Source organism: Triturus cristatus, chromosome 1_2, assembly GCF_964204655.1.
Source record: "Triturus cristatus chromosome 1_2, aTriCri1.1, whole genome shotgun sequence".
Taxonomy (NCBI): Eukaryota; Metazoa; Chordata; class Amphibia; order Caudata; family Salamandridae; genus Triturus; species Triturus cristatus.
In genome coordinates this window covers 170,256,851-170,280,850 of record NC_140580.1, presented here as the reverse complement: position 1 = coordinate 170,280,850, position 24,000 = coordinate 170,256,851, and the positions used below count along the sequence as shown (strand labels likewise).

Genomic DNA, 24,000 nt, shown 5'->3' with positions numbered 1-24,000 from the left:
AACGTTGGCATAGATGTAAACACAACAGCACAACATCTTGCAAACTCTTGAAAAGATAACTTTTTAGTACTTTCATATAGCGCGAACTTGACCCGGTATCTGGTATCAGAGCGCTTTACATAGCACCAGTTGCGTTACATGAGGACACATTCATTTGTGTTTGGCACAGAGAGATTAAGTGATTTGCCCAAAATCACAGGATGTTCAGCGTCATTGCCGAGACTCGAACTCGGTTCCCCGATTCGAGGTCGACCGCCCTAGCCGTTAGGCCAACTCCTCTCCCGTTTTAGAAAGATAAAGCAAGAGTGATACGCTACAATAAAAAACTACTTTGGAAAATGAGGACATATGGTTGGACTATTTCACCTAGAAGCAATATCTGCTTACAGACGAGCTGGTCCGGGTTTTAGACTCACCAGGATGTCTTCTGTTAGGGATAAGGGGGTAAATCTTTTAGCCCAAAAACACTCCTAGATGTGGCTTGAGTTAGTTGTGAAATACGAAATCTACTTAAAACTCAGAGAAAGCTTAAAGAGTTTGCCTTCATCTTACCACACCTGTCACCCTGGGACCAAATTGTTGCTCTTTTAAAAATACTGAATATTTCTTATTTGATGGCTGTCTGAGAAAAAAGCAAAAACAGTATTTTGTTTCTCATAGAATGGCAAAACACACTGTGCAATGAAGTGTGTGTTTTTTTTTTTCTAGAAATGTCATCAACGAAAGTACAATTGCAGGCTAAAAGAGAAAATAACTGTTCACTCCTATGATTGCTTTTTTATATCTGGCCTAAAGATAGCTTTAGCTGTCTTGCTGGTCTTTGCTTTTCCCAAAAAATAATGATGCTCCCTCCACACAGTACAAGATATTGGGTCGTCCAGCTCCAGACATTGGATACCTTCAATTTGAGAGACTGCATTTAGCTTTTCACAACACAGCCGCTGAAAAAGAAATCCCCCTTTGTTAAACAACTGCAGGGACTTGTCTGTGTCGCTCTTCGGCAGTGTATACGTTTGTTTCCATCTGCGTTCATTTTTGAGTGGCACATCCCTCCGCTTCAAATTACCGACTGCAGCAGAACCGCGCACGCTAAAATATATGGCTCTGATAAACCACACTGTATTCAGCTAGGCTTGGGTTGGGTTGCATATCACACAAACCACATGTCTTTGTCTCTGCAGACAGCATACGTTATATCCCGGGTGTCCTGCAGCGTCATTTGGTGGAGGCAGAATGTTTAAAATGTGTGCAGTAAACGTCACATTTTGTAACACGCATTTGCAATGCAATAGGTCTCGCAATTGCGAGATTTAGAGCTATTGGCATTGTAAATGACAAGGCCTTTTATTTATGTTTTAAAAACCAAAACATAAATAAAAGTAATTGTCAATTACAATGCCAATAGCTCAAACTTGCGTGAATGCGAGACCTATTGCATTGCAAATGCTTGTTATACTTTAACCACTGTCAGTAGTAGTATGAGCTTACAACATGTACTTAGATCGCTCACCCTAATAATAAAGGTTTTGCATTTATGAACCATAAATACAAGTTTGAACAGTGTTAAAAGATGGAAACAAATATTACCTTAACTGCAGGCAATGCTTTCCCTGATCCATCATGTGGGACTATAAACTGGCAGTCAAAGGGTTTGTGATGTAAGGGGTTGGGCCTACCTGTCCCAAGGACAAAATACACATGGAACCTTGTTGCCCTTGACCCCAAGCAATATGTCCTAGGCGTCGGGCTATAGGAATTCCACATCCCTGTGGAAGATATAAAAACAAAGTTACAGCCTCCTAGCGAGGCTTGGGGGCAAGCTGGGGAGCATGGAGCAAAGAGACGGACTCCTGTGCTCCCCAGCCCTTTATCTCCTTGGTGTCCAGGCCAGGGCTACTGGCCGGACGATGTCCCTTCGTGTGACCCGGAAGTGATTCTAATCACTTCCGGGTCACGCCTCCGGGCCATGACCTATGGTGAAGGAGGCGCGCCTGTCGCGTCACTAATGTGCGCGACAGGCCCGCCTCCTGTTCTGGAGGAGGGGGGGCGGCTCGACCGCCATACTTTTGGCGTGGCCGATGCCGGCCCCGCCGTTCTATATGTCACTTTTGTAAATCGGCCATTTGGTTTACATTTTTTATTTCAGTTTCTTTTTCTTTAAACCATGAATGATCTACACAATTTACCTTGGCTGTATTTCGAACCCCCCTCCCCCCCACACACACACAACTCTGCTTGTTCCTGAAAGCTGGCAACAAGGCTGTCTTAGCATACCAAACTTTTTGTTGATGGGATTTTTTGCAACAAAAAAAATGCATTCTTGCACAACTCTTTTTTTTGTTTGCACTGTTATATATTTTTGCTCTTTTCTCAGTTCGCTCTAGGGAAACTCACAAAACCTGGGTACCTTTTAAAATCTCTGACTAGACACAAGTTTGGCCTTTGTACCTTTTTGTGGAGAGAGAGAAAGTTGCAAAAGTGCTTAAATCACAAAAAGGATTCCTCACTGGTGAGTAGGAAAGCCTGAACAGCAGAGTGGCTAAATGGCTATTTTTTTTTTTTTTTTACACTGGGGAGAAAATATATATATATTTTTTTTTGTAGTGTATGCCTTTCAGCAACTAGCATCTATGAACTGATATTATTCTGTTTTCATTAATATCCATTTCTTGTGATCCAAAAATTGTACTATGCGATAAATACTGTATCACTGACCTTTCCTTGAGAGTGTACGCATAAGTTAGCCTTCACAAACCTCACATGCCAACAGTATATGGTGACTAGGGGCTTGAATTTTGAACTCTTGCTGTACAGCCTCAGTGGATAGCTAGTTGTTAGGTGTTACAGAATCTCTCCATGTTCAGTATGTGTGAGACTGTGGAATGTGACTAATTATTAACATAGTCGTTTGCAAAGCAACCCAGTGGTTTATATTTTCTTCAGTTGCTGGACACAGCTATGATTCTGCTCTAAGGAAGTTCCGTGCAGTGCAAGAACAAACTTGGCATATGTACTTGAATTACTACGAATGAGCTTGCCTAGATTTGAAAACATAGCTAAGTTGGTGGACAAAACAAAATGGTTGAAGGTGGAAATTTTGACGTTGGGGAATTATTTGATGGAGTTGAAGTGCATGATACCAACATCTGCAAGAGGCCCTACTCCCTACTACCAGTGTAGTTCCAAACTTTCGTTTCTTGGTTGTGACAGTAAGCAGCCAGTGATGCCAGTCAACCACATGTGAGTTATTTATTTTTCGATTTGTATGAGGGAAGGAGAGCAGTGTCCCAACGGTATCACTCTTTTTAGAACATAATTAAATTTACCCTGGAACCAATGAGAGAGGCTTCCATAAAGAGTTTAGATGGGGACATAATGGACGCAGATTGGTAACTGTTGGTGTGTTATTCACATGTAGTAGCTAGAAATGCTAGATATAATGTGTTCCAACATAACATTTCACACTGCACATATCTGACACTCGACTGCTTTCACAAATGTTTCCAAAGGTCTCATACACATGTCTAAGATGTCAGACCGAAAGAGCAAGAGCAAGACTTCATACACATGCTGTGGTCCTGTCCCTCTTTAACAGGGTTTTGTACCAAAGTAACTCTGCATGTGCAAGTTTACTTTTACACATGAGTCACTTTACACTTGTTAACGGTGAGTAGCCAAATGTAGTAAAATTACTCCGAAGTGCAGACTTGCCAATCCCTGAAACTGGGGGTGGAGCCAAAGTTACAAGTATAAAGTGACATCAGCCAAAAAGGATCAGTAGTAAGTTCAGCACCACACTTGGCCTGTACTTACACATTTCCTTGTGCATTACAATAGGGAGGTCTCCACCCTTGTGGTGCATATCTCCCTGTGGAGAAGTATAGGGAAAGGCAAAAATGTTTATTAAACTTGAAGAAAAATTGGTAATTTTTTTTTTATATTAATGTAAATTAATTTGATTCATTTTACATGCAGAATTTAATAAGGGAAATGTTAAAGCATTAGTAATTTACTTTAATTATTTTGAATATATTTCAGAGGTTTACCACCAAAAGTAAAATATATTTTATTATGCATTGCTTATTATTAAGTGGTGTATAGAATTAATGAAACGTAATTGAAATCTATTGTAATAAAATATGAATATTTGAAAAAACAGAGTACTTAAAATGTTTCATATTCTGGGTTTTTAAACAAGTGTAATTATATTTTTAACTATTGTAAATCATTTCTTATGGGGTTTTATTTCTACCTATATTGTAGGACGTTGGTGTTCCAGTGATTACCCGTGTGTGGTGCTGGACTTACTCCAGCTATTTTAACGGAACATTGGGCCCTTACGTGTGAAGGAACACAAAAATTGATCCATAGAGATAAAATAAGGTCTATGTTAGGTGTTCAAATAGAAAATCAAATACATTTATTGAGTTAAAATAACACATCAGTAGAGTAGGAAAATAAACAAGAGAAAAGTTTAGAAACGTTTAGGCTCAGACATTTCTCCATGTGACTACAATGAAAACATAATGGCCATGTCACATATATTGTTAAATACTTGTGCTCACATGAACAATTAAATAACAACAATTTGAGTTATGGTAGGCGACGTTTCGATCCCTTAAGTTGATGTAGGGATCATCATCGTCATCCGGACATAAGAAATAAGGCCTGGGACAAAAATGCCTGCGAAAGAACCATCAGAGATGGTCTTGTAGGATAGAAAAGGTTGGAGCCATTGAAACAATTGTAGACTTAATTCAGCTAGAAACTGAAATTATATTTGCGACTGTTTTGGGCCCTTTTTGGCATTAGCACCTTTAGAAGAACAGTGTGTGTGTATTGAATGAGTGCATTTTTTCTGGATGGGTGTATGCCCCCTCCTAAACCCCTCCATATCCCTTCCCCATTAGGGGCCGATTCCGATCCGGGTCGGAAAGCACTCCGACCAAGCCAGATCCGGAGTGTTTTCTGACCGAGCCGGAGTCCTGCAGCCCGACCGAGCGAGTACGATGCAGCTGTATGCTGTCGGACTCTGTTCGGTCGGACTCCCATAGAAGTCAATGGGAGCCGGTCGTACGACGCGTACATGGGCTCCCATTGACTGAATGGGTACGTCGTGGACAAGTGCGCCCCTTACAGTAAGTACGCGTCGGTGCCATCCGCACCGTACAAGCCTGTGTTGGGGTGACCCATGGGTCTCCCCCTGTGTCCGAGTCGTAGGGCTGCGGGTGTCAGGGGGTCCAACGCGGCCCCCAAAGGCAACCACCCGGACGATTTGCGAGCCGGGCACTCCGGCTCGCACAGGCTGTCCGACGCGTGCATCGTACTGGCTCGGTCGTGAATCGCATCCATTGCACGCCGCGGTTAGCTTCCGACCGAGACGTACGGAGAGGTTCGGACCCGAAAACAAGTCGGTCGGTGAATATCATGTAGCTCGCATCGTACTTGCTCGCTCGTACGAGTCGGGCGGAAAACACCCGTACGGCACATAGTTTTTCCAGCCAGATCGTGTTCGGTGCCCTTCCGACCCGGATCGGAATCGGCCCCTTAGTAGTAATTTATCCAATTTCCAGCCACGCCTCCCTGTCCCTCCCACATTTACTACTAAAACTTGTACCTGCATGTGTGCAGACTCCGCAGCCAGGTCGGAGATCTCCCTACAGAAACAAATAGCAAAGGCTGGGACGGAACCTCCGCTTGTATTTCTGTGAATTGCATTTTGTAGTGAGTTAGTAGAACTATTGTAATACTACTAGACATACTAAAAAATGCAGTTTGTGAATAGACCCCTTTGTTTGCTAGGTGCAATAATAACACTCAAAAAGAAGAACTTTGAATATAGATTTGATGACCTAGCCTTAGCATTGGTAAAAAGACTTTAATTGGGCTGCAGAAACAATTAAGTCAATGGGTAGAAGCTGAAGGTGTGGCTAATAATGCGAAAAAATAAACCCAGGGGTGGGTCAAATGTGAAACCACGATACATGATTTTTGTGAAGTTAGCTAGAAAAGCTTACTGACCTCCTGTGCAGTAGACCCACGTGAAATATGGTATGTGGAGGCCTAGCATACTTTTCTGCATTCTAACCCATGATATACGTGTTCTGTAAATAATATAACGCGCACATTAGTTTGCCACTGATGCTACCTTTTGGTAAGCCATGCCATGTGTAACTTATTTGCAAGTCTGTGATCACTTCTTTCCCCCATATTGATTACTTTTGGGGGTTTTGGGTGGATAAATGTGTCTCAGCGTTTTAAATCTTTTTAAATGGCATTGGTAATTTTTCAAATTATCTACACTCAGGAAACCCTGAACAGATTTTTCGAAGATTAATTAAATGTCGAATATAAAGGCAAATGCTGGCCAAGGCATAATTTACTTTTCACTGGATTCAGCCATTAGTTTTTTTTTTCTCAATAGTTTCGGAAGCTCATGTCATGCTAAGTAGATCTTCTGCCTCATACTCCAGTGGATTCAGTGCAGCAGATGACCCTTCCCCTAGCACCATAAAAGACTGTGTGCCAAGGCTTGTGCTTTCGTGCAATATGTGGAATGTAGACGATAAAGTAAGAACAGTCCTTATAGTGTGCTCTTAGTCAAGCCCCAGCAAAAATACAATTGCTGTCTGCTTTGCTTTTACATACCAGTTTGGAGAGGTGGGAACCAACACAGCAGGGATAGGGGGTATATTTGGGCGTATGCATTTTCCATGCACCAACATGGCGGTCCCCCTTCTGAGGCTCACCTGAAACAAACTTGTGCTTACAAAACTGAGCTATGGTGGTTTCTAGAGGAATGGAGATCGAAGCACATTCACTTTCACTTTGTGTGTATGTGTGTGTTTTTTTTCTCCAGTGGGGCGAATGTGCTACAACAGATTCAAGAGTGCTAATGTTAAAAACTGCTATTGTGAAGTACTGTGGGGCTGCTAACTGGACGATGGGGGATCATAGAAGCGTGCGCTTTTATGAAAGATGACCAGCCTTTGAGAACTGTAGCTACAGGTAAGTAAGTGTTTTTTTTTTTTTTTTTTTTTTCTTTTTCCTTTTCTTCTGGGTATACCCTTTGCATTGGATATCGACTAATTTATTTAAGGATATAATGCTACCTCCAGTCAAGGGCAAATGACTAGCTCTGTTTTGAGTCAACACCTAAAAAGATTGCATGTGTCCCAAAGAAATGCCACAAATTTATGAAGCGCTATCCATCAGTATGAACTGAAGTTTCACCATGTAGGCCTTTGATAAACAGAAGCAACGGGCTCCCACCAGAGAGCAGATTATACAGGCTCAGGCATTTCATAAGCAAGGTTAGTCTTTTTTTTGTACCACTTTAGGGACCCACTTCGCCCTTGAATCTCTTAAAATACTTATGGAGTGAATTCAGTGGTGATTTTGTTAATAGAGCATAGGCTTTCAAAAGGCATTTGTTCTGAATACATACTATTGGTCAAGGCTCGCACTTTGATACATTTGTTGTACATATTTGTGACTGTTTTTGTGAATTGTGCATTTAATTTTAATATATCTTTTTTGTAGACTTCAAAGGCGTGGACCAAATCCTGAGCATACTTGAATTTCTCTAACAATGGAAATAGAAAGTCAGACTACAACTAATTCTGTAGGTGCGTATACTCGTGAGCACTTTGTAATTTGTCTATATTGATCTTTTGACGTCTTTCTCGAGGTTGCACCTCTGCTTAGGAAATATTTTAATATTTTTAATGCATTGATGAATGTATTCTAATTTTGCTATTTAACTCTTGCTTTTTTTCTATGCATATATTATATTTTTCTGAATTAGATGCAGTTTATATAAAAAAATCCTATGTTTTGTTTGAATACCATGGGTCAGGAGCAGTACTTAATTTGTTTTAAATAAGCCCAGAATCTCCACAAGTACACCACAGCAGAGATCACTTGCCAGTGCCTCTGTAATGGACAAAATATTCTAGATGAGGCTTCTTGCCAGACTCTACTCTTTAACCCCAATCTAACAAATCCTCACACAGCCACATCTCACACTTGCTCTCTCCCCCTAACCTTACTATCTCCCTAGATATGCCTTAAAGGCCACACTTCTCGGCCTCTCTGTCTCACTCTTACAATTTCCCTAGACTGCACCCCATGTGCACATATTCCCTCCACTCCGCTCTTCCCATTCCTCTCTTCCCCCTCCACTCCTATCTACATCTTTCTCGCCATCTGCCCAGCGCTGCACCCCATCTGCACACATCTGCACACCTCGATTTGATCGTCTAGAAGACCAGTTTCAGTATCTCTGCAGCTTATCACCCATCCAACACTGTCCTCTACTCCCCCCAATTTTAAAATCTCCACAAACAGCTCCATGTCTCAATGTGTTCTCTATCTTCTCCTCAACATTTATATTTTCTGCCTCCTTCCTTTCCTCTCGCTTATTTGAACATCTTTACTCGCTATATACCATCTTCTGCTCTATATGTGGCTATCTGCTGACTACCCTTCAATACACATTTCCTATTCTCTACCCCCATCTTCATCTCCACAGGCTACCTTCGAATTCCAAACCATGCCTTTTTATGCTAGTAACTCTAACTAACCCAGATTGCCTCCTGACAAAACGTTTCCTCTTCACCTCCAGATTACCACACCCCACAATTGGCCCCTCTTTTCTTGGGTAGCTTGGGTAGTTGTTTCTTATGATGTTTCATGCCACCCTCCTGCCCAATCGTAGCCTCCTCCCATGCTTCACATAAGGTGTGCAAAACACCTATTTGGCTGCCTTCTTGAGGCATTAAGATGAGAGAATTGCTACTAGATTGCTCAATAGTACATCACAGTGCAAGTATGTCTTGGACAGAGAGAGGGTTACCATGACTAAATGTAACACGAGCCGTGGTTAATGTGATAATTGAAATAGAATTTCGAGCATTGAATAGAACACATGAAGTAGATGCCTGTGTTCTGCTTGATATGTACGTAAAGTTTCCATTTTGGCATTGCAGTTTGTAATTTTCTTTCACAATTTAAATCTTAACTGTGAAGCACTGACAAAGCAGCAAGTAACCCCCAATACTGAATATCAGGGTGTGCCGATGATTAGAATTGTTGAAGAATATGTAATTTTCTTTCTTGAATAACTGAATGAATTACAAGTAATTTGTGGGATATCATAACCGTGTTAAGGCTCCTTAAGCCTATTTTAGGTCTTGCTTCTTTCCAAATTAAATGTAAAGAATATGTTCATACTTGTAAAGTTAACATTCAACTCCACATTTTCACTTCTCATTACTAATGTTGTAATGACATACTTAATTTCTGAGTATGTTTTGTGTTCTCTACTTGATGAACCTCATCATTCCACTTTTTCTAAACAGCCTATCATGAGTATTCAAATTTAAACAAACTGTAGTATGTATTTCATGTCTGTTTTGTTGGGGTGGAGCATGGTGACAAGTTATTCGACTGCTTAATTACTCCGTACAATGTAATTTTAAAATCCCACGCTGTAAAGAATCTGAGGTCAGTACCACAATTTTGTGTTTGTAGAATGGTCATAATTTCAGTAGAATTTAGAATAATAGGTAGTAAGGAATACCGCCTAGTGCATCAAGATGCTAACTGATACTACTGTTTATACGTTACACAACATACAGTTGTAGCGGCATTGTTGTTCGTCTTTAACAAATCCATAGACAACTTCTTTTTAGTACTTATCTCAAAGATCTGATAGAGATTTCTATCCGTAGATTCCTTACCTTAGAATTATCCCCAAGCGTCAGACTAGATCCAGAAATTATTGCGCTGTACCCCTTTGTATCGGTAGGTGGCATCATGTGTTGGCGGCGTCCACGCTGGAAGTGATTGGGGGAGTGGGGTTCCTATATAGGTACCACCCCAGCATGCTTATATCTCTTTTGTTTCTGCGCCAGTCAGCACAGATCTGAAAGAGCTAACCCAGTCACTTTTTGATTGTGCTTTATTCAAAAGTTTTGTCAAAGACTTTTTAAAGAAATCCTTTCTCCTGGTGTGCTGAAGTATGTCACCCAAAAGACAATGTTTTTAAACCCTATGATGCCTTTCACAGGCAGATGTCTTTGACAGACCCGCACATGCTTTGTTTATGGTGCTTGGAGCAGGACATGACTCTGAGGCCTCCTAGGACTGCTGCGCCATGGCTGAAAGGCCCTGAGATAATGTTCCCTAAAGGACATTGCCACCTTACAACGCTGCTAATCTCTCAGGCGGAAGGTCTCGGGACCTAGAACAGAACTATACTTCGAACCATAGAACATCAGTATGTAGGGACTGGGTCACCATACCACCTCAGTACCTATGGGTCAGAATCCGACTAGCTATTGGCACCCCAGAACACAACACATCTTGACTCTCTGAGGAATCGAGGTAACAGGACACACCCTTTTGCTCTCGCACTTGTCGATAATAAGATAACCAGGAGACACGAAGGAAGTTTAGAATATTTATTTAAACTATCAATACTGTTATATAATCCATATATCTTGAAAAGCAGTGTCATTTTATAGTACAGAGTAACCTAAACCCCCCTCCCTTGCTAATGAGGCTAAATGATAATAGATGAAAGATCTCGGGGATTACTGTACCTAGCATACACCGGTGAATGCTCGACATCTAAGCAGACGCAGTGCTCTTCTCTCCGAACTCTCGTTCCATGTGTATTCTCTCTGCTCATGTGCTAATCTATATGATCCGACCTATTTGCTCATAAACAACAGCTGCATGCTTGTGTTATGTCTAGGTGAAAGTGTCTGGCCAGAAAGAATAACGAGGGACATTGTTGTTTGACCTTGTCTCTGATGTTCAGACTAATTCCCAGGAAAAGAACAGAACGCGATAACATATGCAGGTTCCGTGTTAATGTACAATGCGTCACAGAAGCAAAATGTGTTTATATAGTATCGTGTGCGAAGGAAAAGAAGGCCTACAATGTGCACAGTTAGGCTAACCTAGCAAAAACTACAATGGGCCATGCAGGAAACTCAAGGCCGCATGAGAAGTCAAAGCATTCTTTGACTTCTCTGCACCGGCCCAAGTCCATGGACTAGGTGCGGTAACATAGCCACAGACAAATGGGTTCTTAAAATCATCCAGAGGGGTTACTCCATCCCCTTTCTGGAGATCCCACACCCATGCCTCCTCCTCATGACTGGCCGAAGGAGGACCATCTCTTCTTGCTCCATCAAGAAGTACTGGTTGTTTTGACCAAAGGAGCCATTGAGAGGGTACCAGCATCAGAAGTCGGTTGTGGTTACTATTCCTGCTACTTTCTGGTGCCGAAAAAGGACAAAGGCTTCCATCCTATTCTAGACCTGCGCCATCTCTACTTCTTCCTGAAGGAGAAGTTCAAGATGCTCACGCTAGTTCAGATCCTGTGTGCCCTCAACCCGGGAGAATGGATGGCAGTGCTGGACTTCAAAGACGCCTATTTTTACATCCTTGTCTTGCCTCCCCTCAGACATAACTTGCAGTTTTTGGTGGGCCACGAGCACTTTGTTTGCTGTGCTCCCCCTTGGCCTTGCCAGCGCCACTCACTATTCACCAAGATGATGTCCATGGTCCATGATTTCAGCACAACTGTGGAAGTCCAGGGTTCCAGTCTACCCTTCCCACGACGATTGGCTGAAGGCCTGCTCATCCCAGTAAGTAGTCTCCCAACTCCAGGCTACAGTGGACTTCCTGCACTCTTGGGTTCACTGTCAACGCGCCAAAGTCACACCTGACTCCTTTTCGGATGCACCTTTTTAGGTCTCGCGCCTAGCGTTGCAGTGCGCAACATTGCTCGCGCAGCGCGCGACCTTATGTAGGGGGGTCAGAAAGCTGACCACACGCTCATGCGCGTGGTCAGCTTTCGCCGGCTGCAATTGGTTTTTGCGTGCTTTTAAAAAAAAAAAAAAAAAAAAGCCAGCACGCACTTGGGCAAAGGCGGGCGCATGTCCCGCCTTTGCTCCTCCCATTCCCACCGGTGTCTGTTACGCGCATCAGCGCGGCACAGACAACAGGCTCCCTCGCCCCCGCTCCTCTGTGGTGCGCGCCCACCACTAGTTTCGATTTCCGCCCTCGTTTGCTTTCTTCGTGCTTTTTTAGCAAGCTACTTGCATAGATCCACTACTGGATTTTTTAAAAATTCTTCTAACTCCGATACAATTCAGCAGGAGATCCAGGAATCTTCCAGCCTACAAATCCTGAAGTCACAACAAGCCCGTTGCACACGTTGGCTCATGCAAGCCTCTAAGAATGTTTCATAATCTACAGGGCACAGAGTCCAAGTTTGGAGGCGGAGGGTGTGTATTCCTCTGAGTCAACTTCCTGAGCTTTTAGCAGTTACTACAGCTTGGTGCGCCTTGGGCATGTGCTCGTCCTTACATAATGCACGCGCATGTCTATGGCTCATCAAGAAGATTACACGACTGCTGACCAAGGCAGAATGCTGGAAATGTAAAGCTGTACAGTAAGGGATCATTCCAGTTCTGAGAAGAAGAGAAAGTCTCTGTCATTTCCGGAAAGGTCTGCGCTCTCTCTAAATTTGAGCGTTTCCAGTTCAGACCCCAGACTTAAGGAGCTCTTGTACTTACCAATCAAGAGACCGGCCAGTATTATTTTTGAGTAGTTTGACGGATGGAGAAGTTATATTTCGACTTTGTTTGCAGATATTTCTATTTAAGTATTGGCTCCTTCTAGCAATATTACTGACTGCAGTCTTTGCCTGTTGACCCATCAGGGTTGGGACTCTGAAGCCCCTAAATGTTTGAGCGTGTATGCTTTGTCCCCTATACTACCCTCCCCTCTCCTTTAGCTGTATTCCACTCTGACTTTCAGCTCACCTGCCTGGCGTTGAAATTATGTAGTGGTTTTACTTTGCATGTTTCACTTTTAATAAAACAAGCATTTGCAACGCAATGGGTCTTGCATTAGTAAAAGTTTGAGCTATTAGCATTGCTGATAATAATGATTTTAATCGGAGCTGTTCTGGACACAGTGCTGTTCCAGGACTATCCTCCTAAATGGCGAGACTAGGATATTCAGTTGATTCCATTGTTTCAGCCTCAATCCTGGATTTTGGTGAGCGTGACGCTGAGGCTGTTGGGACTCATGACCTCCTGCACCCTGCTGATAACACATGCTTATTGTCTTATGCAGGCTCTGCAGTGGGACCCGAAGTCCCATTAGGCACAGCATCAGGGAATTATCTTGGACATGGTCCAGATGCTGGAGGGAATTGCAAAAGGCCTTCAGTGGTGGCTGATCAACCGCGATTGGGTCAGCAGCAGACACCTGTCAGTTCCCCACCCAGAGATGACTGTAGTGATAGATGTGCCACTCATGGGTGGGGCGGACATCTGGGAGAAGTGGAGATCAGAAGATTGGGCTCAGGCAGAGTCCCAGCTCCACATCAACTTGCTGGAGCTGCGAGCGATCCAACTGGCTTTAAAAACCTTACTTACTTCGATAGATGGAAGGCTAGTTCAGGTGTTCACGGACAACACCGCTGCCATGTGGTACTGCAACAAACCGGGCATGACGTTGTCGCGAACCCTGTGTCAAGAGGCCCTGCATCTCTCAACAGGGCTTGAACGCCAGGGCAATTTCCTGGTGGTTCATCACCTGGCAGACTCTCCAAACTCCAGAGCGGACAAACTCCGCTATAGATGCCTAGCCAATCACAAATGGTGGCTTTATCCAAAGGTGGTACAAGGCCTCCTCTGAGATTAGGGAGAACCTTGGTTAGATCCGTTCACCCCCGCAGAGAACACTCAAGGTAAGCAGCTCTCTCTGCATGCTGGAGTTTTCATGGTGTCTCTCACTCAGACGCTTTTTGTCTCGAGTGGAGCTCAGGCCTTCTGCTGATACCACTCCTGCCCAGTTTTCTCAAGAAAATCAGGTACGACTGGGCCCAAGCAATTCTTGTGGCAATGGATTGGACATGGAGAGTTTGGTATCTCGAACTCCTGAGCTTATGCATCGGTCCTCCAATGAGGCGGCCCCTTCGAACCTGTACACCCTTCTCCTTCATGCGTGGAGCTTGAGCAGCAGCAGTTGGCAGCCTTCTACCATTCTCCCGAAGTCTGTGACTTCATTCTGGCAGCCAGATGTCCCTCCACTAACATTCTATAAGCCCGCCAGTTGGCATAACTTTATAACATGGTGTGCATCCATGAACATTGACCCTCTTTCTTCACCCTTATCCCAAGTTTGTTAGTTCTTTCTTTGACCCAGCAGGGCTCTGTTCTGTGCACTGGTAAAATTTACTTGACATCCATCTCTGCTTTCTTGCTGTTGCTGGACCATCCTGCATTGTTTAAGTCAGCTGTTATAACTTGATTTCTTAAGGGATTACCAAAATGTGTGTTCGAGGCATATGAGCTGCCTATTACACACTATGCATAGATCGCCATCTGGTGTTGGGCCCGGATGTTTGCACTTGTTTTTGTCCTGGAAAGTTTTTGGAAGTCACGAGGTAGATGACTCCTCCTTAGGATCATAGTGCCCGTGGGCATCGGCTCCATCCTCAGATTGTTTTTTTCCGCCATTGGGCTCGGATGTGTTTCTCGCGCTCCAGTTCGGAACCGTTACCGATTACTGTTTCGACGCGCAATCCTTTACCCTTTCGACGGTATTGTCTCAATCACGAACCTTAATCAGCGCGCATCTCTATAAGTCTTCGATTCCGGTCGTCGAAGAAGGCCTTCGGGCCGACCTGAGCCTTGGCATCTGGCTCATGGAAAGGACACCTTTCAAAAAGTGTCCTCGATGTGGGTCGATGTTTCCCCACACCGATCTGCATGAGGTGTGTAACCTCTGCCTCTCTCCCGAGCACAAGGCCAGAGACTGCCTAGCTTGTGCCTCTTTCCGCTCGAAGAAGACCATCCGGGATCGACGAGCTCGAAGGACCATGGCTCGCTCGTCCAGTTCGATCCCCGACAACATCTTCCAAGAGGGCGTCAATATGCCAGAGGAGCGGGTCGAAGAAGGCCTCATCAGCGCCTCCGAAGCCGATGACTCCGACGCCCAAGAAGTCACTCCAGCTCAACTGGTCGTAAGTAGAGACGTCGACCCCGACCCACTCCCTACAACAACAAAGGCTTCGGTCACACCTTCACCTTCGGACTCAGTTGCACACCGACACACTGCTTCCCATGCCCCGCCCTCAGGCCCGGTAAAGAAGCCTACCAAGCCTTCCGGCGACTAGGGCTCGAGTCTGCCTGCCACCGGCGCCGAAACCCAATCATCGACATCAAAAAAGAAGCCGCACTCATCCTCCGGGCCGACCGCTACTTCCACCCCGAAGCCCTAGACACCAAGAAGTGACTCCCCGGCACCGAAAAAACACTCGGAGCCGACGAAGAAGCCACACCCCAAAAGTTCGGACTCCCACTCTTCCATCGATACCTAAGAAGCACACATAGACTGGTAAACCACACGGCTCGAAACCCAAAAGCGCTCTGGAGCCGACGCCGAAAAAGCCCTCGATGCCGACACACTCGGCGCCGAATACCCAACCTTCTTCAGAAGAGCTTTTTCAACCAGACCCTCAACAAAAAACTCTAACCAAAGACCCTAAAACTGGTCAATTGACTCTGAGTTCCAGAAAAAGACCACTGGACATGCCTGCACCAGCTCCACCACCTAAAAAGAGGGACATAGCCACATCACCTCTTAGGGTCCCTTCTCCACCTCCACCACCTCCCCAACCACCTCGTTCTCCTTCGCCATCCCCTACACCAGTAGACGATGATGACACATATGATGACACGGGGACGGTGACAACGACCTGCCACTAGGGAAACCCCAGTCCACCAGGTTCCCCTGACCCCTGGGATGACTATAATACGCCTGATGCCTCTAATGTCCCGCAAGATGACATCTACCCCTCTAGGCCTTCCCCACCAGAAGACACCATGGGTTTTAATCAGCTGATACACCGGGCTGCCCAGTACCATGGGGTCGACCTACATACAGAACCGGTTGATGAGGATTTTTTAATGGACACTTTTGACACCACCCAAAGGTCCACATCCACTTTACCCATGCTCAAAGGGGTTAATAAACTCGCTACAGAAGTATTTAAGGACCCTGTCAGGGCTAGAGTCCTCGATCCTAGAATTGAGAAAAAATACAAAGCTGCCCCTACAGACCCAGCTTACATTAAGGGCCCTGTTCCATTAGACCCCATGGTGGTCTCAAATGCTAGAAAAAGGGCTAATTTGCAGACATCAGGTGATGCAGCTCCGCCCGACAAAGAGTCTAAACTCCTCGATGCCTCTGGCAAAAGAACAGCGTCACAGGCAGCTAACATTTGGCGCATCGCAAACACTCAGGCCCTGTTAGCCAGAAACAATAGGGCTCACTATGATGAGTTGGAGTCCCTACTCTAAGACCTCCTGGACAAATACAAACATAAGGCCAACGACCTCATACAGGAGGGTAAAATTATCACCAACACGTCCATCCGGTGCGCTCTCGATGTGGCAGATACGGCATCCAGGGCAGTAAACACAAGCGTCCTTCTCCGCAGGCACGCATGGCTACGCATTTCCGGTTTTAAACTCTATCCTCAACCAACCATTCGACCAACAACACCTTTTTGGCCCTAATGTTGATGCGTCCCTTGAGGATGAAAAAGGACACGGACACAGATAAATCAATAGGAGCCTTGCAATCGCAAGCTCCGGGACTTTCTTTTCGTCGCTCATCCTACAAGGGGAACTCCAGGGGATACGCCTCTGATACCCAATCCACCTCTTACAAGGCTCCCACCCAATCCACCTTCACCAAAGGTTATCAGAGAGGAGGATAGAGGCAACAATAACAAGGGCAGAGGCAAGACTAACAACACCCGCTCTGACTCCACCCCTGCCCAATGACTTCCCTCCACTTCCCCCGGACCATTCCACTCCTGTCGGGGGAAGACTCCAACAGTTCCCTCCTGTCTGGACCAATATCACCACAGACAGGTGGGTGCGACAAATAGTGCAATCAGGTTACTGTCTCGAACTTACCTCTACCCCCCCATACATTCCACCCAAACAGCGTCCAATGTCAGCATAACATTTGTCACTCCTGAAACAAGAGGTAATTTCCTTACTACAAAAAAGTGCAATAGAACTAGTTCCCCTGCATCAACAAAACACAGGAGTTTACTCCCTGTATTTTCTCATACCAAAGAAAGACGGCTCTCTGAGACCTATTCTAGACCTCAGGCCACTAAACCTATACATACAATCAGACCATTTCCACATGGTCACACTTCAGCAAGTCCTCCCTCTACTTTCACAGGGCGACTTCCTAGCTACCTTAGATCTCAAGGACGCCTATTTCCATATTCCCATTCACGTATCTCACAGAAAATATCTCAGGTTTGTAGTGGACGGGCAGCACTATCAATTCAAAGTACTCCCTTTCGGAGTCACAACAGCACCACGGGTATTCACAAAGTGCCTAACAGTAGTGGCAGCCCATCTAAGGAGACCACACATTCACGTCTTCCCATATCTCGATGACTGGCTCATAAAAGCCAGCTCGTACAACCAGTGTGTTCATCACACTCATGCGACTATCCAATTATTCCACGACATGGGGTTCACAATAAACCACACCAAGTCTCATCTGTAATCCTTTCACACGCAATAGTACCTCGTCACCACAATAGACGCCTCAAAAGCGCTAGCCTATCCCAGTCCAGCCACGATAGCAAGGATTCTCCTACCCAAATTTCAGCCGCATCACTCTCTTCCAGCTCAAGTGTTCATGCAGCTCATAGGGATGATGGCCTCTTGCATATTCATAGTGCCTCACGCAAGACTCCAGTTGTGTCCCATACAAGAGTGCTTAGCACGCCAATGGAACCAGGCTCAAGGTCAGCTAACAGATCTGGTGTTGGTAGACGGTCGTACCCATTGCTCTCTGCAGTGGTGGAACACCAAGAACCTTTCCAAAGGGCGACCGTTCCTCGAGACAGTTCCTCAAATAGTCAGGACAGCGGACGCATCGCTCTCCGGCTGGGGAGCTCACCTATTACATCACACCATGCAGGGTAGGTGGACACCTCAACAAAAGTTATTCCACATCAATCCCCTGGAATTACTGGCCATATTCCTAGCCATAAAAGCATTTCAAAAATAAATATCAGGCAAGACTGTCCTAGTCCGCACAGACATGAGAGCCATGTACTACATACAGAAACAATGCGGGACACACTCTCTGCAGCTCTCTCAGCTAGCACAGAACATTCTTTCAAATGTGGGGGCAACCACAGATAGACCTCTTCGCCACCCACGAAAACGCCAAATGCCCAAGCTTCGCCGCCAGATACCCACACCCATTGTCCAAAGGCAATGCGATATGGATGAACTGGTCAGGCAGATTTGCGTACGCCTTTCCGCCTCTCCTACTCATACCACTGGTGGTGCGCAAACTACGGCAACACTCACTGACTCTCATTCTAGTTGCTGCAACTTGGGCCAGACAACCGTGGTACACCACATTGCTGGAACTGTCAGTAGTTCCGCACCAAAGATTACACCTCTCACCACGCCTCTTAAGCCAGAACCGTGGAGAGATCAGACACCCGGGCCCAGCTCAGCTCAACCTTGCGATCTGGCTCCTGAAATCTTGGAATTTGGTTACCTTAACCTTCCTCCTGACTGTATGAACGTCATTAAGGAAGCTAGACGCCCTACCACTAGAGCCTGCTACACAGCCAAGTGGAAACGATTTGTGATATATTGTCATAACAATAACATCAATCCCCTAGATGTGTCTATCCAACACATCATAAGCTACCTACTACACCTACAAAGGTGTAACTTAGCCTATACGTCTATTAGGCTACACCTCGCTGCCATAGCAGCATATCTACAAAATAGACAACATTTATCACTATTCAGGGTACCTGCCATCAAAGTCTTTATGGAAGGACTCATAAGAATAATTCCTCCCTGAGTTCCACCCTCACCTTTGTGGAATTTAAATATCGTTCTCACAAGACTAATGGGACCTCCCTTTGAACCTCTACATAAATGTGAGCTACAATTCTTAACATGGAAGGTTGCTTTCCTAGTGGCCATAACTTCTCTAAGAAGAGTTAGTGAGCTACAAGCACTAACTATTCAGGAACCATTCTTACAAATCCATCACAATAAGGTTGTGCTCCGAACTAATCCTAAATTCCTCCCTAAAGTCATTTCTCCCTTCCACCTTTATCAATCTGTGGAGTTGCCTGTATTCTTCTTGCAACCACACACAGTCGCAGGAAGAGTTCTTCCTACTTTAGATGTTAAAAGAGCATTGCTGTATTACATTGAGAGAACACAACCTTTTCGAAAAACTAAACAACTTTTCGTTTCTTTCTCACCACCACACAAAGGCAATCTCATATCAAAGTCCGGGATAGCCAGCTGGATTGTTAAATGCATACAAATTTGCTACCACAAAGCAAAACGTTCTTTAACTGTTCCTCCTAGAGCCCACTCTACAAGAAAAATAGGGGCTTCTATGGCATTTTTTAGGGAACATTCCATTAAATGACATCTGCAAAGCAGCTAAATGGTCTACACCACACACGTTCACAAAACACTATTGTGTAGATGTGTAATCAAAACAACAAGCTAGTGTGGGCCAAGCTGTACTCCAAACCCTATTTCAGACTACTGCAACAGATACTGGTGGCCGCCGCTAAGAAATGGGACTGCTATACAATCTATGCATAGTGTGTAATCTGCAGCTCATATACCTCGAACGGAATATGCTACTTACCAGTATGCATCTGTTCTTAGCATGTAGAGCTGCAGATCTACACACGCCCACCCGGTTTCCTTTATCTGTTCCAGTATTATCTTATTTAGATACAGTATAGAAGGGCATCTTCCTGTCTCTTAAAAAGCTCCATCCTTTCCCTGCTGGTGAAAAACAATCTGAGGATGGGCCGATGCCCATGCGCACTATGATCCTAAGGAGGAGTCCCCTACCTCGTGACTTCCAAAGATTTTCCAGGACAAAAATAAGTGCAAACATCCGGGCCCAACACCAGATGTGTGTGTGTAGATTTGCAGCTCTACATGCCAAGAACAGATGCATTCTGGTAAGTAGCATATTCCTTTCCCCCAAGACCATTCATCATACTTTAATGGGACTTTAATCTGTTCTTCTCCTTCGTCTTGTATGCACCCTTCACGTCACTGCACGATGGCCCACTTTGATTACTAACCATCAAACCCGCTTTTCTGGTGGCCTTCGCATCGGTGAGGAGCGTCCGCAAACTGCTGGCCCTCTCTATGTACTTTCTGTATATGACATTCTATCCAGACAAACTAATTCTGATAACCCAGGCCTCCTTCCTTCCGAAGGTGGTGACCACCTTTCATATAAGCCATAATTTCACCTTGCCTGATTCTTTGCTCTGCCTTATCCTTCTAAAGCAGAATAGAGACTCCATTGTCTGGATCCAAAAATAATTTTAGTTCTACATTGATTAAACCAGAAGTTCTGGGTGGATGATCAACTGTTCATTGGGTATGTTGGGGAAAAGAAAGGCAAGGCTGTGCCAAAACAGACCATCTCACGATGGATTGTGCTTTGCATAAAAATCTGCTATGCATTGGCCAAGAACCAACCCCCTGAGGGCATGTGCACTCATTCCACCAGAGCCAAGGCTGCGACTGCTGTTTTATCTTGTGAAGTCCCTACCCTGGATATCTGCCAGGCAGCAAAGTGGGCATTGTTACACATGTTCACTAACCACTACTGCCTCTGGTCAGATCCATCTAGATGGGCACTTGGGTAATTTGGTCTTGCAGGACTTTTTTGGTCTAATTTGTTGGCAGACCCACCTCCGGGAGATATTGCTTGGTTATCTATTCTAAGGTAAGAAATCTGCGGCTAGAAGCTGGTATAAGATGAACTTGTTACTTACATTAGATAATGCCTTATCTGGTAGAGACTGTCTAGCGGTGGACTCCTCACCGACCCTCCCATCCACCTCACTCTGCGAACAGATTTCTGCATAGGGCTTCCCTTTTGAGGCCCGTAGTGATGCACACCAGTCCATCTGCATTCTTCGTGTCTCTGCACTTCTGGCGTGGAAAGGTTGTGAAAAGAAACTGATGTCAGCGTGCTGGGGTGGCGCCTATATAGGCACTGCGCACGTCACTTCTGGCACGGCTGACTCTGAGTTGAACGACCACGCATACCGGCGTGCAGGGGTACTGCTCAAGAATTTCCGTATACAGTCTGATGTCTGGGGAAAATTCTAAAGTAAGGATACTGTGGCTAGATAGTCTCTCTACCAGATAAGGCGCTACCAGATAAGGTGTTACTGAAGATAAGTATCTTGTTATTTAATGCAATTCAGGTCTTATTCATATATTGCTTCTATAATTGTGTTTCAACACCCAGAGGCGACGTGTTTTGATGTTGGATTGCTTTTTCAAGGTGTAAACTTTATGTTCCAGGTTGTAATCTAGTCTACTTCAAATTTCTTTGGATCATTGAAAATAGTTATATGTTGTCTAAAAATAGACTGCCTGGACTTTCATCTTAAAACATTGTGCCAGAGCACTTTAATGATCCTACTCTGTTGGTGTTACCAATAGTTTCACACCAATCCTTATATCTTTAAGGCAAATTTTAGGTCTCCTCTTACAGTCGGCTTTAGTTGCTGTTGGCAGCACCTAATTTCTACAATACAATATGCAGAGTGGGCTTTAAGTAACCTCTTGCTCATGTGCAGATGGCTTTATCTATCTCAGCTTCTTGGGCCACATGTACAACCACTTCATTTTCCGTCTTACAAATTGTGATGTTGCAAAATGAAATGTATAACAGTGTCTCAGACACTGCGATTCCCAAATGGGTCGCAAGGGTCCTGCCTCATTAATATTCATGAGACCAGTCACAATTTGCGACCCATTGGGAATGGACAGCACTCATAGGGATGATGGCCTGATGGAGTCTGCAGACCATCATGTCTGTGACTGCTTTTTAAATAAAGCAGTTTTAAAAAAAATGCATCCCGTTTTTCTTAAAGGAAAATGGGATGCATTTAAAAAAGGAAAATGAAACATTTCGGTTTAATTTTTTAAGACCACTGCCTGCTCTTAAAAAACGTTTTTGCTGCCAGTCACAAATGAGAAGGGATTCCCTGGGGACCCCTTCCAGTTTGCCACTGACTTACCACCTACTTGCGACTCGCTGTTAAAAAGGGATGCCCTAGGCACGCCCCTGCCTAATAGCGAGTCGCAAACTCTACTTTGCAAGTCGGTAAAAGTTTACTGACTCGCAAAATAGGGTTGATGCATGCAACAACCCTTTTTAGCGGTCACAAGTGGCCCAAATCTCCATTTGCTACTGCTAAAAAAAGGTCGTACATGTGGCCCCTTGTTTCTTATTTGATGGCTATATACCCTGTTCTTGTTTATCCTGCCAAGGAGCATTTGAGGTTACTTTCCACTGCAGGTGTTGCTTGTAATTGGGGAGCTATCTTTTTAGATCTCGCCTACAGAAAGTTGTTACCTATCTGTTTGAGGAAAACCTCTTGTGGACCATACCAAAACTTGAAGTGGGCTTTAAACACTGTCCATAGCTTACTTTTGGGTGGCTTTATGTCATTCATTTTCGTGATGATTCAGTAACTTATGTTCCATTTCTTGTGTATGCCACTCCGTGGAGCATTACTTCTTTACCGTTGTTTTGATTGCATAGCATGTATCCTTTCACTGCTATTGTGCTGTTTGTCCTGTGCATCCTCTGTCTGGTTGCTAGTATTGCTTAATTATTTAGAAGTATGATGGAATACCTACCTCTGCCCCTTTTGGCACCTAATCTCTTGGGCAGGTGAAGGAATAATAGGCTGAGCTTCTGCAAACGGATCTGAGGCACACCTCTGGAGCTGCAACGTTTCCTTCCCTGCTTTTCATTATCGGGCTCAGACACTGCACATTTGCACCAGAGCTGCTCTCTACGTTCCCTTTTTCACATTTGGAAGTGTAGACAATGGTACAATTATTAATAAAAGACCAATGTGTACATCTGTCAAATGACAAAAAGTACAGCTGTTAGCAGCGTGTCTGTGAAAAACAGTTTTGCCTAAAGTCAGAAGATCTCAATCCGCGGACCCACGATCCCACCCTTAAAACACCCATGTTGGGTGCGTGGTCTCACTTCTGATGGAGTGAGACGCACGCTGTGGGAGCTCCAGGCCGCTGCCAGTGATATAAGCATTTTAAGCGGCACTACCACCTCTGGGGTGCCTCGGCTGGGGGGTGCCTGACCTGCGGAAGAGCCTGGGCGAATGTCTAGAGGCCCGGCGTCCCTCCGAACCGGCCGGCGGCGGTGAGAGCGGAGCTGGCGAGGGGGTGCTCCGGCCTTCGGGAGTGCAGCTGGGGTAAACGGATCTCTGCACCGATCTGCGCTTTCTGACCGGTGATCATTGACAGAGAGGGACAAGACTCGCAGCGAAGGTACGGAGGCTGGGGTACCCCGGCGCTGGTTCCCAGGGGGGGCCGTCTCTGCCAGCGGGCCATCTTGGGCCTCCGCCGAGATGGACCTACACAGGGCCTGACCTGTAACGCCTGCGGTCTAGCGGGGAACCCTCGCACCCGGCTGGGCCCCGGAACCCTCCTGCTGACGCCGCTGGTGGCGCTGGACTGCGCACTGTTAGAACCACATGGGGGCACTCTCTGCCGGTGACTCGTCTTGCCGCCACCTTCGACCCCTGCCGCCCTGGTTCCTCGCGGGGCCTGCGCTACATTTCCAACACCCCTGCGGGGCCTCCCCGATCATAGCTGGGCCCCAGGGACTCCCTGCTGACGCTGCCGGAACCACCGGGCTACACACTGCGGAACGTTGGGCGCCACCTGATTGTGCCTCAGCCGGGAGCAAGGCGCCGGCCATCTTTGGCCTCCCTGGACTCTGGGGGGCGCATGGTTGGTATGGGCCCTCCTCACTACTTTCACGCCGCACTGGGGTGCTTGCTCCTGAGTT

General features: G+C 45.4%; 1 protein-coding gene across 5 annotated transcripts in view; it reads left to right on the top strand.

Annotated features, from left to right (window-relative positions):
* Positions 1-24,000, top strand: part of PDCD4 (programmed cell death 4) — a 468,841-nt gene that overhangs the window by 44,596 nt on the left and 400,245 nt on the right. For all 5 annotated transcript variants that reach the window (XM_085603425.1, XM_085603423.1, XM_085603426.1 and 2 more), the window contains one exon: positions 7,543-7,628. In XM_085603425.1, coding sequence (XP_085459551.1) covers positions 7,592-7,628 — 37 coding nt within the window. In that variant the 5' untranslated portion in view covers positions 7,543-7,591. The remainder of the gene's footprint in view (positions 1-7,542; positions 7,629-24,000) is intronic.